The sequence below is a fragment of the Ptychodera flava genome, chromosome 4 (genome assembly GCF_041260155.1).
Source record: "Ptychodera flava strain L36383 chromosome 4, AS_Pfla_20210202, whole genome shotgun sequence".
Classification (NCBI taxonomy): domain Eukaryota; kingdom Metazoa; phylum Hemichordata; class Enteropneusta; family Ptychoderidae; genus Ptychodera; species Ptychodera flava.
Window position 1 is genome coordinate 23439711 of NC_091931.1, and position 16310 is coordinate 23456020.

The 16310-nt window shown below is 39.8% G+C and overlaps 1 protein-coding gene across 1 annotated transcript in view; it reads right to left on the reverse strand.

The window, feature by feature from the left end:
• Positions 1–237: 237 nt before the first annotated feature.
• The window catches only part of LOC139131218 (glutamate receptor 4-like), a 53626-nt gene continuing 37553 nt past the window's right edge, over positions 238–16310 (reverse strand). Inside the window, 15 exon segments of the mRNA XM_070697192.1 lie at positions 238–600; positions 2552–2624; positions 3239–3341; positions 4114–4131; positions 4623–4745; positions 5330–5464; positions 6245–6359; positions 7259–7482; positions 7484–7507; positions 8823–9021; positions 11420–11799; positions 12781–12990; positions 13918–14034; positions 14576–14698; positions 15849–16013. Coding sequence (XP_070553293.1) covers positions 2584–2624; positions 3239–3341; positions 4114–4131; positions 4623–4745; positions 5330–5464; positions 6245–6359; positions 7259–7482; positions 7484–7507; positions 8823–9021; positions 11420–11799; positions 12781–12990; positions 13918–14034; positions 14576–14698; positions 15849–16013 — 1977 coding nt within the window. The 3' untranslated portion in view covers positions 238–600; positions 2552–2583.

Genomic DNA, 16310 nt, shown 5'->3' on the forward strand with positions numbered 1-16310 from the left:
GGATCCTGCATTGCCTGGCAACTTAAAGTGCTTCACTGCGACAATTCATTAGTCTTTACCTCGCTGTGTCTCTGTGTGTTTATATAATCTTCATGCCAGCCCTTCCCTGATTCGAAAAGTTGGTAACAGTATATCGACCGGCAAACTAAACTGGCTTTGCTGGGAACCTTTCCCTGGGCGACACTGTGACACTTGCATCCAAAAACACATACAAATAAAAAAACGGGACTCCAATACTTAGAAGATAGATAGTATTTAATGACTAATACTTGACAACGAATGTTGCTGTCATTATGAACAATTTAATACAGGTCACGATAATTGTGTAATTAACAACATTGACGTCATTTACATAAATCACATATTTAGGAAAATTGATTCAGGTAAAAATGAGCTATGCTATAATGTCTCTCAATTAATTTCTCTTCGCAATTACTCGAGCGGATTACGCGATTTTTGGAGTTCTGCGGTTCTAAGGAGGAAGCTGTCGCGCATGCGCGGTCGTCCGCGGGCGGGAGTGCTGGAAGCAGGAGTTAGACGTCAGACTTGTGTGTGAGCGTTGGTGCCGTTGCAGGAATCTCGACCATCAATGTGAAGCATCTGCTAGGGTTGAAACGGAGATAAGTATTAGCTAAAGACAACCGACCATGTGTCTCGGAGCAGGGACCTTTGTCATGCACGGGTACCTTGATTTGCTCAGACCCAAATAATATATGTGCGTTTCTCATAGCATGCACACAGAAATGACGTATCTGAATTTTTTTTAATGTTTTCATTCTGAGACCTAAAGGGGCAGCAAAATATTTCATATTTACTGTCAATAGCTATTCGTGAAAATTAAACAAACAAACAAACAAAACATGAAGGGTCCGCGGACTTGTAAGAGGAAAGTGATTTAGGGAAACTTAGAACATAAATTAGAATCTTCCTAAGTTTCTTCGCCTCAGGAAAAGTGCAGGGTCACCTCAAGGCCACCCTGAAGATGATTTAAGTGCAACGCAAAAAAGTGTCTATGTGTTCTCAGTTCTCAGTTGTCTAGCATGCCCAGTCTTACTCATAAAATAAATCGTCGTGAAGCCTTAGTTTGTTGTTAACCGGAGCAAATTTATGTATATGAAACAAATGAATAATTGCACCACTTAGTCAATAATTTTGACATAATGGAGCACGCCTAGCCGTTCTTGACGTTAACTTTATGTATCGAAATTCAGCTACACGTACGACATTTGATCTTCATTAATGCACGTTTTCTCAAAACATTTTGACTTTCAAAACTAACGCTGATGATTGAAAAGATATTTTGTGACGACGCTGATGTGCGATGAATATTACCATCTTACCAAACAGCATTGGTAAGAACCTGAAAGTAGGACTTTATAGTGGTATGGTATGTCATTTTTTCTGAGCACATGGCAATGGGCCACTCTAACGTCACATGGGAACAAGCATATGATGGACGGAGACTAAATCTGCCAGTTCAATCAATGCTTCACAGTGACTGAACAAGTATAATATTCATTCATTCACAAGTATAATATTCATTTCTTTCAAATACATTGCTTCTTCCGCGATTACCAAATACCAGTGATCAATCGCATCATGTATCGAACGATATTGGCAAAAGTAGGAATAGCCTTAGAGATTTTGAGTTGCTGGTGGGAAATTATTCAATAAAGGATCAGAGTGGAGGATAATTTGTAGGCACAATTGGCCTCATCGCCAGAAAAAGTATCTCAAAACATTTCTTTATCGGAGTTGGCATATTTTTGATAATTTCATAACTGTCTCACTGAAGTTCGGGGTGAAATAATTCATAGAAGCTCGACTGTCGTAGGATCCTACGCAATTACTGACAGCTGAGCACCGTACAATTTTCCTGGTTTTACGATGATTGCTTAAACATGGCATAGGTCAGACATTTTCTTCAGTCTTTGCCAGATGGGGCCATGCTTCGCTGTTAAACATGACGAAGATGCCGTTAATTTCAGAAGACAGGCATCGGCTAGATAACACACAAAAAGCGCAATGAATATTTCATCAATGCAAAAAAAAAAATATTATAAAATATGCAAATTCTTCTTACATCAGAATGCCGAGGTCGTGACCTTATAATGAGATGGGTCCCCAATCGTGTCCAGAAGATCAAGAAAATGTATAAGTGGGACATAAAGACATTATTTCCCTGTTAAATACACCGTATGTCCGCGCTTAAATCGATCGAGAAAATTCAATATTTTGTTGTATTGAATGATTCTAGACGTGAATATTTTTGTGGAATATATCGGTCATGGGAAAATGTAACCGTGACTGCTGATGCCTCAAAAGTATATAAATGAGTGATGCTTTTGAATTTACTAAAGCAACAGAGATAACGGATGTATGAGCTAGAAATGGAGGTTTAAGAAACCGGGAGGGAGGGAGAGTAGTCGGGTACCAGCATAATAAATATGGTGGTGCCCATGACACTCGTCCATTGGTGGAAGCATTTTACATGGAATGACACCGGCTATAAACTAGCAGCTAACATAAACGTATTGAAATGCACACTTGCCATGAAGACTGAGACCGTGATACACGTTTACCTTAGATTCTGGCGTGGTCAGGATAATTTTTGGGCGGTGCTCCTGTTTTATAGAGAGACAGAATACGAAGGAACGGATGTTAGAGACCCAGTTTGTACAAGACTATAGCTGGGAGAAAGAAGGGAGCATATTTTTTACGTTGCAAAAATTATAAATTGTGCTAATTAGAATGGTAATAGTAATCTTTGATAAATTAATAGAGAAATGACAAATTGACATGCAATTAGCGCAAAGAACGTGACGCCAGATGACATGATGTTGCGGCGCGAAGCGCGGTTTCCCTGCCGATGCCTCGTGATGCGGCGGTACGCGAAACAGCCTGGCAATGCAATGGCACTCAAAAAGCTAACGTCTGTACAATATGAGATACATATTTTCAACTCCTCAACTAATTGAAATAGTTCGCTCATTGGCTTTCAAGAATTAATTTCTTGACAATTTCTGCAGCTTAAGAATGAAATCGCAAAATTGGTATTTATCTGTCGCCATCTGTCGCCTGATGACGTTGAGGGCGTCGTCAATTATTATGTTTATTTGGAAAAGCTTTACATTTAGGGAGTTTTCGAGCGGGAGTGCTTACAAAGTTGAACTTTTTGGAGTTCACAATGTGATGAAAACGATAGAAAAAATTCAAGTAAATATTAAGTGATTGATACTTTCTTTGAGGTAGATATCTTCTCGTATTCCCTTAGCTAGCAAATCTTCTTCGCTGGGAGAAGGAGTTAAAGTTTTTCTACCAAATGGGTGCCCAGAACCTCCCTGGAGACGACAAATTGAAAAACGAGTTTCATGACCATGAGAACGGGATCAAGTAAACGGTTTATGCCGTCTTTGCATTCCATATCCTTGCATCAACGCTATAAACTACCAGACTATGTTCTCTAAGCTGTTTCATCAAAATAAAACAAAATAGCCAGATTGCAATTGCTTTATTCTAACAGTGAGCACTAGCGCCGTTTACAGAGAAAGAAATATCACAACGCTTACTGATTTTACAAGCTATGTGCGAACAATTAAGCAGACATTTTCCATTGTGTTAGCCGCAGCATGCAATCAGTAATTGATCGGTGTGAGGCCTACATACTGTCCAACACATGCACACTACTCTCTGTATTCCTAGACGTCATTTAATGGACGTATGTTGTGAATACCGCAAAGTCCTAAAGGCACGGCTATCATAGTTCATTTACACGCTTCGAATGGCAAGACATTAAATTGATCAGCCATGGATCGGAGATGACTTCGCAAAATTCAGCCTTCTAAAAGCTGCTCAACATGTCTGACTTTGCCTGCCAGTCAGGTTTTTTATGCAAAATACTCATCGGCGCTTCCACGCTTATGACAGCCCACGTGACTTTACACCACGCATGTCCAAAAAATTCATGCATCAAAGAAGTGTCATTCACGTAGCAACGAAAGATAATGCACCAGAACATGGCACCATGGAACACCACATGTGGATGAGTAAATGCTTATTGGCGTCACTACAGCATGCGGTGAAGAAAAAAACGAAGAAATTAATAAATGTTACCTTAGGGGGTGTACGTGACTGTTAATTATCAAGAAAAACATATATGAAAAGAATAGGTTACAGAACATTCAATTTAAACGGGAACGTGCAGAATATGGTAATTGAATGGGCACAGTTTCAATGACCCTGGATCTGAACCAATTAGCATGTAGCGCCTGAAGTGACAATTTAAAATCAGTGTCGAGTGATTGAGACAACTAGAGTTTTTCAACGATTTCCACTTCTGGGTGTCTAGCAAAGTCGTGATAAAAAATAGTAATAACTTTTTGCACATTTGCATATTAGCCAATGTTTTCAGGTTGAGGGATTGTATGTTTTTTTTCTCTTGATCAGAAATGCTGTCACAGCCTTGAAAAAAAACTGGCACAGAATTGGATGGTACATCGAAATTCAAACACGTTGACCCTCTGTTTGGCAGATTTTTCGTTGCCATTTCCATTCATACCACTCAACTAAAATGCCCAACCCTGACTCTATCCAACTTTTAATGATTAATCTCCGATACTTACATTGGTTGCCCGTGTTATCGGCATTGAAGACAACGATTTGGTGAACTCTGGCGTTGACACTGTACTGTTTTCACCTTTAATTGACATGCGCGCTTTAGCCCTCATTGCCATTTGCAGGGTTGTCTAGAAGATGAAAAACAAACACACTTCTGAACTGAAGCAGCATAACGAGCTTCATAAACTCAATACACGAATACGATGATAACGAACTGTCGAGTGTTCAGAGAAATGGCGGGAATCTATTAATTTTCTCTTTAGCTATGGTTTTTGTACGAGTTTCGGTATGATCGTAGTCGATGATTCCGGTCGTTTAATTCCGTCATACAAATATAAATTCTCTCATCTCTTCAAGTGAGTTATTCCGCCGCGGCGTATGCATAGACAATTTTCAGAATTTGTGTTCAAAGATGCACCATGCAATAAACTGGAGAGAGAGAGAGAGAGAGAGAGAGAGAGAGAGAGAGAGAGAGAGAGAGAGAGAGAGAGAGAGAGAGAGAGAGAGAGAGAGAGAGAGAGAGAGAGAGAGAGAGAGAGAGAGAGAGAGAGAGAGAGAGAGAGAGAGAGAGAGAGACAGACAGACAGACAGACAGACAGACAGACAGACAGACAGGCAGACAGGCAGACTGATGAGTGGAAACAAAGACTAAAAAACAGAAAGACAGAGAGATTCAGAAAGACAGACAGACAGATAGACTGAATTCCCAAACCTTTGACGTTTTAGCTTCTTTTCTGGACTTGTAACAAAATTCCAGCAGAGCTACAACCATGGCTAAGCCTAGGCCACCGACAAGAATGTAAAAGACGCCCGCAACGTTGCTCAGGCTCAGTGCATTTGCTTGCTCCTGTGGACAGGAAAACAGAAACAAAAGCTTGCCAATGGATGGAAATGTTCCGACAACTAGTATACCATCTGTTTATGACGGAGCACTCTTAAGTCTTTTAAAAAGAAGTGCAATACACTGAATAGAAAAGCAATTTGTCGCCATCGGCTACTATACTGCTGTCTCTTACGAAAACGTATACGAAATTCAGGACGAGTAGACAGTTTTTGCTGCTTTCTAGCAAATGTCTCAGCGATGTAATTTGGGAGCTGCTGCTTATGCTCTGCATGTACTATCTTGACGCTGGCTGCCATATTTTAACAATTAGTGGGATAACAACATATAAAAGAAAACTTGCATGGAAAATGTGGAATCGATGCACTAACACTAAACCTGAAACTATTATACCAGCTACTGTCCGCAGATATTTGACATTAATGTGTTACACATGAACAACAAATGTCAAAAATCTGCTAGTTGTAAATCGTTTTTATTTTCAGGTTTTTTAATTTATATTTCAATTTTCACAAATCGAACCGTCACCCTGCAGACATGTTCGATACATCTAACAAGTAAAATTACTTTGTTATGAGCGTCGGTTTGCATATTCCTCATAGTACACCCCAGTTTGTTACACAGTAGAGGGCGGTTGACGATACGCTTGTTCAAATTGGGTGTCAACCAATGCAGTGTACTGTCTCATATCGCGACCACATCGTTTGAACATTTTATAGCGTAATGGCAAGCACTTTAAAATTCATTCTTGGCCATAAGCAAGTACAACCGTAAAATTAAGTTTACCTGTGATTTTGAATCGGGCGGACCACATTCGCCCTTTTCCACCCACCACGATTTCTCCAGCTTGAGAAGAACGCCCAGTTCCCTCAGCTGCAAGACTGCTAGAGTCAGGTTTTCTCTTCATTAAGTGAAAGAAAAGGAGGTACAAGAGTTTGTGATGTAATGGTTATTAAGTGAACGGTGTGATGTAATTTACATGACGTCCTATTTTTGACTCATGATATCAATTCATATATCAGTGAGGAAGACCAAGTTTACAGCTGGGATATTTCGACGCTTTATGTCTCGATCAGTGAAATCTCAGCAGAAATTCATTATGGAAGTTTTGCGGCGATGTGGTAACGACAGCACAGAGTGATGACTAAAGTGCACATTATTCCTCATTAAGGTAGTGTGCGCCTCGATAGTGAAAGACATACGTTTGCTAAAACTTTCTCAAATTATTGATGAATATTTCAACGATTCTCCTTCAAAATCAAGGCTAAGAATTGGGGTTCACCGTGCAAATTTTTGTACTGGAGAAATAAATTACGAAAGACTAATTTGCCGATATTTCAAATTCAAAATGGCCGCCATCCCTGTGTCAATTCTATGGGGGAAAATAAAACATTCAATTTTCGAAAAACTAAGACGGTGGAAATTTTTCTTTTACCAAGAGCTTTAAAATGAGCCCCCTCAAGTGGTAGATCAGAAAAGAATTGTAAAAGTTTGAGAGTCCGAATATCTGTCCCGAGGCGCATTCTACGTTAAGTGACAAACTGACCTTGTGGTAAGATTGCACACAAATCACTTAAACACAATAATAACATCAATAAACAAATATCTATTTGTAGCAAATTCCACTGAATTATAAACAGGATACGAAATAGATCGATAGGCAAGTTATACAAATAAAAAACTAAGAATCAATCATCATCATCATCATCGACATCATCATCATCATCATCATCATCATCATCATAAAATAATAACAGACAAGTAAATAAATAAATTGATAGATAATAAAGTCATTCTTACTTTAGAGGCGAGCCTTTCCGAGTGGCTATACCATATCCTCGAGAATTCAAATTATTGCCAACTTTTATGGTATCGCACGGTTTTCTCTGATTGTGGTACTCGTTCATTGTAGACTCAAATAGGAAGGCGTACCTGCCTTTAGAAGAACGCACTCTCTCTACGCCAGCTTGCGTGGTTTCGACAAAGACAGTGGGCTCTGTGGTGCTCATGTACGCCCACATTTTTTTGGTAGACAGTCACATCGGATTCCTGCAAGTGTCATTAAAATGAAGACTATCATAGTGGTGAGGAAACGTGGAGTCAGTCTTTCTCTGTTTTTCTCCCCTGTCTGTCTGTCTGTCTGTCTGTCTGTCTGTCTGTGTCACTCCCAACGCATAGACAAACATACACACACAAAGACATAAATTGTAGAATAATTACAATTTTACTGCACGTATATGCACGCCATTAAATCTGTCGATAATCTGTGTATAATTCCTTCGACCGACGCTGGCCGCGCTGCTCAGGTGAGCAGCGCAACCAGCGGTAGAAATGGGGCGGGGGACCAGACTACAAAATATGCATGGTTTACAACATGTCAAAATGAAGTATCTTGCCGACGACAAAGGTTCATATAATTTCTTTTTAACGCCTTTTCTGCCGACAGTTTCAATGCCAGCTAGACATTTCGGCTGGCCCCAGTGAACCTAGTTGGAATCGAAGCTGATAGCATTAAGGTAGTATGCGCCTCGAAAATGAAAGACTTAAACTTTTGCTCAAACTTTCCTAAAGGAATCTTTCAAACATTCTTTTTCAAATTCAAAAATAAAAATTTTGGGTCACCGTGCAAATTTTGGTACGAGAGAAATAAATTACCCAAAATTGACCGAGATTTGAAAATGAACTTATGGCCGCCATCCGTGTTAACTCTATGGGGGGAAAAATAAAATTTTCGATTTTCGAAAAACTAAGACGATCAAAGCTTTTCTTGCACCCTTACACAAGAGCTTTAAAATGAGCCCCAACATATGGTGAGTCGGAAAAGAAATTCTAAAAGTTTGAGAGTCCAGAGATCTGTCCCCGACGTTTGTCCTTGACATGTCAATATTCCATCAAAAGTCCATCACAGAATTATTTTCATTGTGTAATATATATAACTATGTTTACATCGCATTCTAGAAAAAAATATTAGTACAAAGGTGTTGCGACTGCCCCTTTGAGGTAGAATGCGTCTCGGTTACACTGTGTTTTCAGACACTGAAATTCATAGAATACTTTTCTGTCGGAGCAAATGGAGTTTTTGCCGTCCTGTTTTTGTGTAAATCGAAAGGTTCCTAATGGTGTTAACAAAGTATAAAGCAGCCATTTTGAATTTAAAATATCGGCAAATTTCAGGCACCTTGCAATTAGTTGCTTTTTCTCTAATATTCACAAGGCTTTTAGACTTGAATATGAAAATATTGGTGATAAGTTTTCTTAAGAAAGTTTGAGCAAAGTTTTTTTTGGAGGGGGGGGGTCGCTTACCACCTTAAAGAAACAGTGTATACATATTTTGACATATTTTATTTCGATTAATCGACTTTACCTCAAAGAATTTCTTGGTGGAACCGGCGTTGACGGTCCCGTAGGCAATTTCAGTCTGTTTGCTTAGGTCATCGGCCGACTCAATGGGCGAAACCATTCTTTCAACGGTGAGAAAGGCAGCCAAGTTAGCAGTATACGAAGATATTATGATGAGGGTGAAGAACCACCAGACGCCGCCAACAATTCTCCCGGACAGGGACCTAGCAGAGATAGATTGGGTGAAAGTGACAGTGCTGGGTGCCATCACAATATTAGTGTACACGAATTTCACTCTATAGGGCTAAGAAATGCACGTGTGCTCTTACAAATGTTATTTATAAAATACGTAGGTCAGATTTCAATGGGGTTATTACTCGAATCGCAATCGTCGTACAATACACTCATATGGGTTCGCAGTTTAACCCTTTGAGTACCAAAGTCAAATTGTGTCACCCTTATAAAATATGCCTAAGTAAATTTTTGTCAGATTTTTTGACAAAATTTTGGTAAAAAACTGTGGCCAATGAGAAGTTGTGTTCATTTAGTCCAAAATTATGAGAAAAATTACAGAAAATTTCATAAAAATTGGTAAAATATTGCACTAAAATTTTGGTGGGAAAAAATACAGCTCTCAAAGGGTTAACATGCCTTGTGAATTCCGCATACGGTAACCTTCCACAAAAGCAACCGTTTACTTTTGTACATTTGCAAGGGGTTGTCTGTAAATACGTCTCCTTTCATGCCATTAGTAAACATAAGCTATGATATTTTGATAACGATGAGAAATCAGTTTGAGAGAGTAAACTCGTTCATTCATTTTTTGGTTAGGTACAGCAGACTTAAGCGGAGACGTAGATGATGTTACTGTTGTTTTGTATCAGTCCTGAAATTTATGATATGGTTGCGGTCATATGGTTGTGTATACGTGATACGAGAATAATCTCAATATCAGACAAGTAGACCTATAATTGTAAGTTGATGGCAGACACGCGTTGTCAAGATTCACGTGGCCTTTTTTGGAATAGCTACTTGATCGGCTTCCGTTATCAATTCCTTGGAAATTTTGGAAAATGCCAATCACGACAATAGTGACTTCTTTAACACGTAACGGAGTGTATAATGCTTAAACATTATTAAAATGGACTAACAGGAACAAAATTGATGCGTTTCATGCCGACACCCTCTCAATTAATGAGGAGCCGACTTTGGTATTGTGAAAGATAAAATTGAGGATACAAGTAAGTCGTCATGTGGAATGCAGACAACGATGTATTCTAAAATGTATCGTAATTTAACTTGTTATTCATAGAACGGTAAACAAACGTGTACATGTTGACCATTTTGATTGCAAAAATAGTCAATTCACAAAGTGCAAAAAAGATTTGGTTTTGCCAGCTATATGCACCATTCATTCTCAACAGGTCAATGACCGCAAAATGCTACGCAGCAAGAAAGGATATCCCTCTAAGGAAGGCCTCTTTCAAACGCAAAGCATCATGTTTCAGCCAGGCATTTTACGGTCTTAAGCTGCATGCATGGTGTATAGAGCTTTGACCTTGTCACTTCAAAACGACACAGACAAAGGAATTTGCACATCCCGTTTAAATTACCGTTTGATTTGCTTCGAGGTTGGTATAATGTGCGCGCGGCGGAAAGTCGATCTGTGTGCAAGTTTTGATGAAAATAGACTGCATAGTTTTACTTCCACGTTTTACTTTCAAGGTATCTTTTTTTTCTAAAGTCAATGTATAGATAATGCGGCCATAGGCGACAAAAGCAAACACTGTCTTTTGCATTATGGACGAAATACAAGCTACTTTTGAGCTAATAAGTATACACACTCGAAGGAAAAGAGTACTTGTCACTATGTTAATTTAAATTTCAGATGTTTGAAATCTGTTTAATTATGGATACTTTCAAAATCACTAGTATGACAGATCAATTTTGGCAAGGATCTTTGGATTTTGAAGATGCGCTTGCTTTGGTACAGGAGTTTATAAGCCATGACCTCGTCAACTTATCTTTTGTATCTCAATTTAAATTTGTACATTGGACACATCAACTCTTTAGATACCCTTTATTGTAATGCTTTCGAAATAGCTAAATGTCATGATTTTAGCGCACAATAGACAAATGTTAAGAATGATATGTGGTGGTCGTCATTGTTTGTAACAGACTGTGGCGAAAATGCCAATTATGAAAATGATAATGAGGCGATGACAAGCCGAATTCAACATCAGCCGGTCTTTGGACGTATTTTTTCTGGAGGAGCGCGTTAGCGTTCTATATTTTGTTCTCATGTTGCTAATGAGTTTCGGCCGGAAAAGTAGAAATCTGACTTAAAACGGACTTCATTGCAACGTCTGTGTCGCTTGAAAGAAAAGTCTTGGCAACTGCAACACACTCGAAGCTACGCTTTCACTGATGCATCCTACACCGCGCAGCAAACTATAAGCTTACACCGCCACCTACGGTAGAAAAAAGATGAAAGAATGCACCTTCTACTTCTACGCGTAATGTGTGTCTGTGTGTGTGTTTCAAAATCATGCGGTCCAAACGATTATAGCTTGCCGTGTGGAAAAAAGACCGTAAAAGCACTGCACACTCCAGAAAACCAACCTTGGCGAAATATCACAACCTTGCTGCATAAAAGCACCGAGTGAAAACCAGAGACTGTTAAAGATTCCAAAATCGTTGGCCATCTCCTGCCGATCCCCCGAGTCACCGAACAGCGGCGGGGGAGAGTCCACCGCGTGCCACTCATAGGGGCTGAAGCGGCTGACCAAAAACAACACCACACTGACGCCAACGTATGCGAACACGATGCACATCCAAATCTCGTGAGAGAGCGGGTGGAGGAACGAGAAGACGCCCGGCTTGGTGTTCTGGGGCTTCTTGATCATAATACTGATGCCGACACTCATGAATGGCGTGGTGAACTCCACAAAGCGTTCCCTTTCCGATGTTATCGTCAGTGGTGCAACTGCAATATCAGCTTTCTGCAAAGTTGAAATGACAAAGTAAGGCAAAATAAATAAAAAATGTGTGTTTCCGGTAACACGCCTCAGAAAATTATGGGAGGTCGGAAAGAAGATTTCTTATTGTTTTTGTTGGCTGAGGCGCATAAATCTCGGCAAATTGTTTGGACTTCACTCGAAATGGTATGAAAACACGAAAAAAATGTCTAGGGTCGCCAACAGGTAGGGCTCCTCGAATTTTTGGGGTTGAATCTTTGTTACCTGAGAGGCTGATATGTTTAAACGACTTACTAAAATATAGAAAATTGTGACGCGTTGTTTGAAATACGAGATAAGAAGTGAGATAAATTATTGCTGAAGATAAGAGGAAGGCGAAGTTCAGTTTGAAGACATCGTGACGAACATTGCTTTTGAAGAGAGTGATTATAAAGATGATTGGTAGACTGTTATCTTTCCATGTTCCCCATTTATCTATTCTAATTTATTTCATTAAGTTTCTTTTGAAGTATGACGTCATTCTGACGTCACTGATGCTCAGGCTAATTCCATTGTGTAATGATTCGATAGTATGTTAAATGGCCTTTTCATTCATACCAAATGCATGAAACATTTTGAAATGATTCTAATTGTTCGCAGAGAGTACGTTTACCAGGTCAATTTACCCCTTATGTCAGACTCTATGGACACGGCTCTATGGAACCTTCCACTATGACATAGACATTTTACTTAGAGCCACGGTGCCCAATTCCTGGTTCTTTCATCAGTGGTTGCTGAAATTGAATGTTTACGTGATTTCGGTGTTTTGCCCTCATTCAAAAGTTCAGCACAGTTAGCCAGTTTCAAAGATAATTAAAGCTGATAAAAATCTGCCCCTTGAACAGCTTGTAACGTTAAATGTCCCGGATGGCAAACAAACTGCATTGTCCCCGGACATTGAAAATGCTGGAGTTGGGGATCATTAATGTGAACTCGTGGATTACTGTTACTGTGACGATATCTTACCCCGTCTATCAATTCTCCTATCATACCATCCCATCGATTCGTCTTCGGACTGTACTCCCCGTACCTGGAATCACCGACAAGTTCAAATTTGTAGTTGATTGGCATGTGCTTAGCAATGTTCTTCATCAGTTCAACGCAGTACCCTTCGTATTTATCTTCCTTCTTGTCAAACTCATCGGCGTTCTTCTTCAACATATAGTACGGTTCAGACTGCAAGAAACCAACATAAAGCTTCTAAATATTGGTCAATACAATACATGTGCACAAAAACGACAAAGTCTCTGTTCCAGCCAAATTAAAGACTGAAGAGTACTTGGTACCGTTGCCAAGCTGCAGTACAATCAACACTATCTCTCTGCGTGTGTATGTTTGTATATTCATCATTAAAGGCACACAGCCACTCAGTCCAGGGTTGATTTCTACCACGTGGTGGATGTACATCCCGGTGCTCTTCAGTTGTATCCGTCAATCTGCATTGAAGTTGAATGTTTTCCCATCTTTAGTTGTGACACCTTTGATATATGTGTACCCAAAAATTTTCCAAGCTATATTTTCGGCTACATGCGATTCTCACCCTTTGTACCCCCCCCCCCCTCTGGAAAAAATAGCATGGGCAAAAGCTAAAAATAAAAAGTAAACACAAATAAACATCAAACACAATAAATGCGACAAATCATATAATGTAAATTCTGTGGTATATTTCCTGATTATCTGCCTCTTGTGTTTGTAAAATACAGTTTTTTATTTCTATTTACCAAATAAGCTTATGTCGGAATGACTGTGTTCAACTTTTCAACACGAAAAATGTTACAGACGACAGCCTAATTTCAGTCCGTACTAAAAATTCATTTTTTAACAACAGCTACACAGGATATTGGATATCATCATAAGGCATTTTGTCAGCAACTTGCATGTCGACACACTGCAGGCAAAAAAAAAGGACATGGCTATTTGTCTCATGGGACGAAGTTACGCTCTGATGAAAATTAAATCAAAAGTGACAGCCATGGGACCTTTAATTATTATAGTTATCAGACATCCAGACTGAATTAGAATTGGGTAACATTATCGTCCACGTCTTCACTATGATGACATGCGCAGTGTTGTCTAAAGAATGGAGAAGAGCTCTTTCCTTACCAATATGGTGGTGATGATTAGCGTTTTGTTGAAGCTGTCGGTAACGGTAGGATCTACAATTCGTCCATCTCCTCCGATTGAAAAAGCGCCGGGGTTGCTGGAGTGCCATGTGCCAACCTGGAAAACGGACGCAATTGCAAAGGTTAAATGTTTTGTGAAGTTGGAAAAAAAAAGATGGGTTAAACACACATGAGGCTGTAATTTGTGATCTCACTCGCTCGCACAAATGTAGGTTATGCGAATAACCGGCACATCAACTAGTTTATTGGCGCCATATTGAGAATATCTAAGGCTCAGGTATTGCGAAAGATTCACATATGCCTGAAGGCATGCAGTCACAGTGGTTGATGGAAAAGGCATATGTTTACATTTGCAGATAGTACTATAATACTACGACGCCATTCTGCCGAGATTGCTGTGCAAGTTTTGACCGGGCAATGACCTATATACAGTGACTGAGACCTAAATTCATCGTATTAAGCATCCATATTATTCAAATTTACAAGTGAGTGGCATTTTAGCATTTTGCATCGTATACGTGCGATATCTTTAATTTTTTCTACTCTACAATGTGATTGGGAATTGGCGTTCAAAATTTATGACCCTATAAAAAGAAGAAATTTGAGTACATTATTTTCAACGAAACGGCAAAACGAACTTTGTCAAACGTCGTCACGCCGGTGTCTTCATTTCGCACAAGGCCCATCAAATCTATGCTGTAGTTACTGCGCCGGCCCGCTTCGTCAAATTTTATTTGGCCCGTCAAACCCTGGACCTCGACCTGTTAAAAAGAGAAACAAATGACAAATAAACTGATACATTCTAAAGCTTAGCAATACAACCCACACACCGTATAATAACTGTACGCGTCCCAATTAACATAATTGCTAATTGATGACGAAAACTTCAATTTTTCAACTTGAACCCGTTTCTCAAGATGTGAAGGATGCAGTTAAACTGGAACATTGCCGCGAAAGCCGATTACACCCGATAAAAACACAGGCACAGCTAGCTGCATTTAAGGTTATCATAGGTTATGTGTACGACACTGCCCATCCCTGCACCATCTGTTCACGATATGGCTTAGAGCGCCCTCTGTAGTCTGCTGACGAAATACTGACTCTATCGTGAGAATCGAACGAGAGCGAGACGATCACTGATGGACGTCATTGGTAGATAAGCAAATGTCAATGTTTGCCATGCTTTGTCCACATCAGACTATGCCGACTGTGTTGTGATTTGTGACTGGAAATTTGCCGTTTCTTATATTGTCTTTTTGCGTTGCTGAAACTGCAGGGCTCTATCAATATCCACACACGGTCACACTCACAACGGCCAAAACGGAAGCGCTCGGTGGTAACACAGAAATGAAACGGCATCAGTCTAGTATAATTTTGGTGAGACAGAAAATACATTATATTACCATGCCCTGCCCGTCGCATTTAGATTGGTCGAGCTGAACCACGTGACTGACCACAAATACACAGTAATGGTTTGTTTACATGCTCATGAATATGAATAATAAGATTAACAACTCAAGTATCGTAACTTTACAGCTGAAAAGTAAATCATAATCAATCACAAAATAAAATGGAGCACTTGTAGGTCAAGCTGAGATACTTTTTTCTGAAAACATCCCCTGATTTGCCATTTTTACAGCGCGCGTGACAGTGCATCGCGTATTGCTCAGTTTCTGGGGCCCAGTTGTCGTTCGCTCCTGAAATTTCGGAAATTTGACGGTTTTCTTGGGTTCGCTGATAATATAATGGAAATAACAGACTCCGCTCTGACCATTAACGTTTATTTGTGGGCGCGGGCTCGAGGAAAGCCAAATTAATTTTTGGCTTTCCTCTCGCCCTTGCCAACAAATAAACGTTAAGCTTAATGGTCAGCGCGTCGCCCGTTATTTCTATATTTGCAATCATAATTACGTTTTTCAAATAATTTCTCATCTTCTCGCCATGTCTCCACTGTTTAATAGCTTTGTCGTGGTCACATGTCAGTTGCTCCGGTACCAGGTTCTCGTTGTCCAGGTGCATTCGCCGGAGAGCATCGTTGATGACCGCCACCGAATCGTACGTCAATGCCGCTTGAAACTAGAGTGGAAGAGAGGAGATATCAGTACCAAAGCTGAAGGGTTCACTGCCAATTAGAATAGAGATAAACACACAGACAGCCAGGTATTACAACCAAGTCTATTTGTCAAACGCAGATGTATGTGATGCAATCTTCGCTTACATCATCTGGGGACATAGTTGCACTGATATTAATCGATCTACGCCCTTTATACGCAGTGCATGCAACTTGCCATCATTTGCAGAAGTTTCCGAACGCTAATTTGTACGGATTTTACTGATTTTAATCTCGTTGAAAATTGACGTATCGAAAAGCAG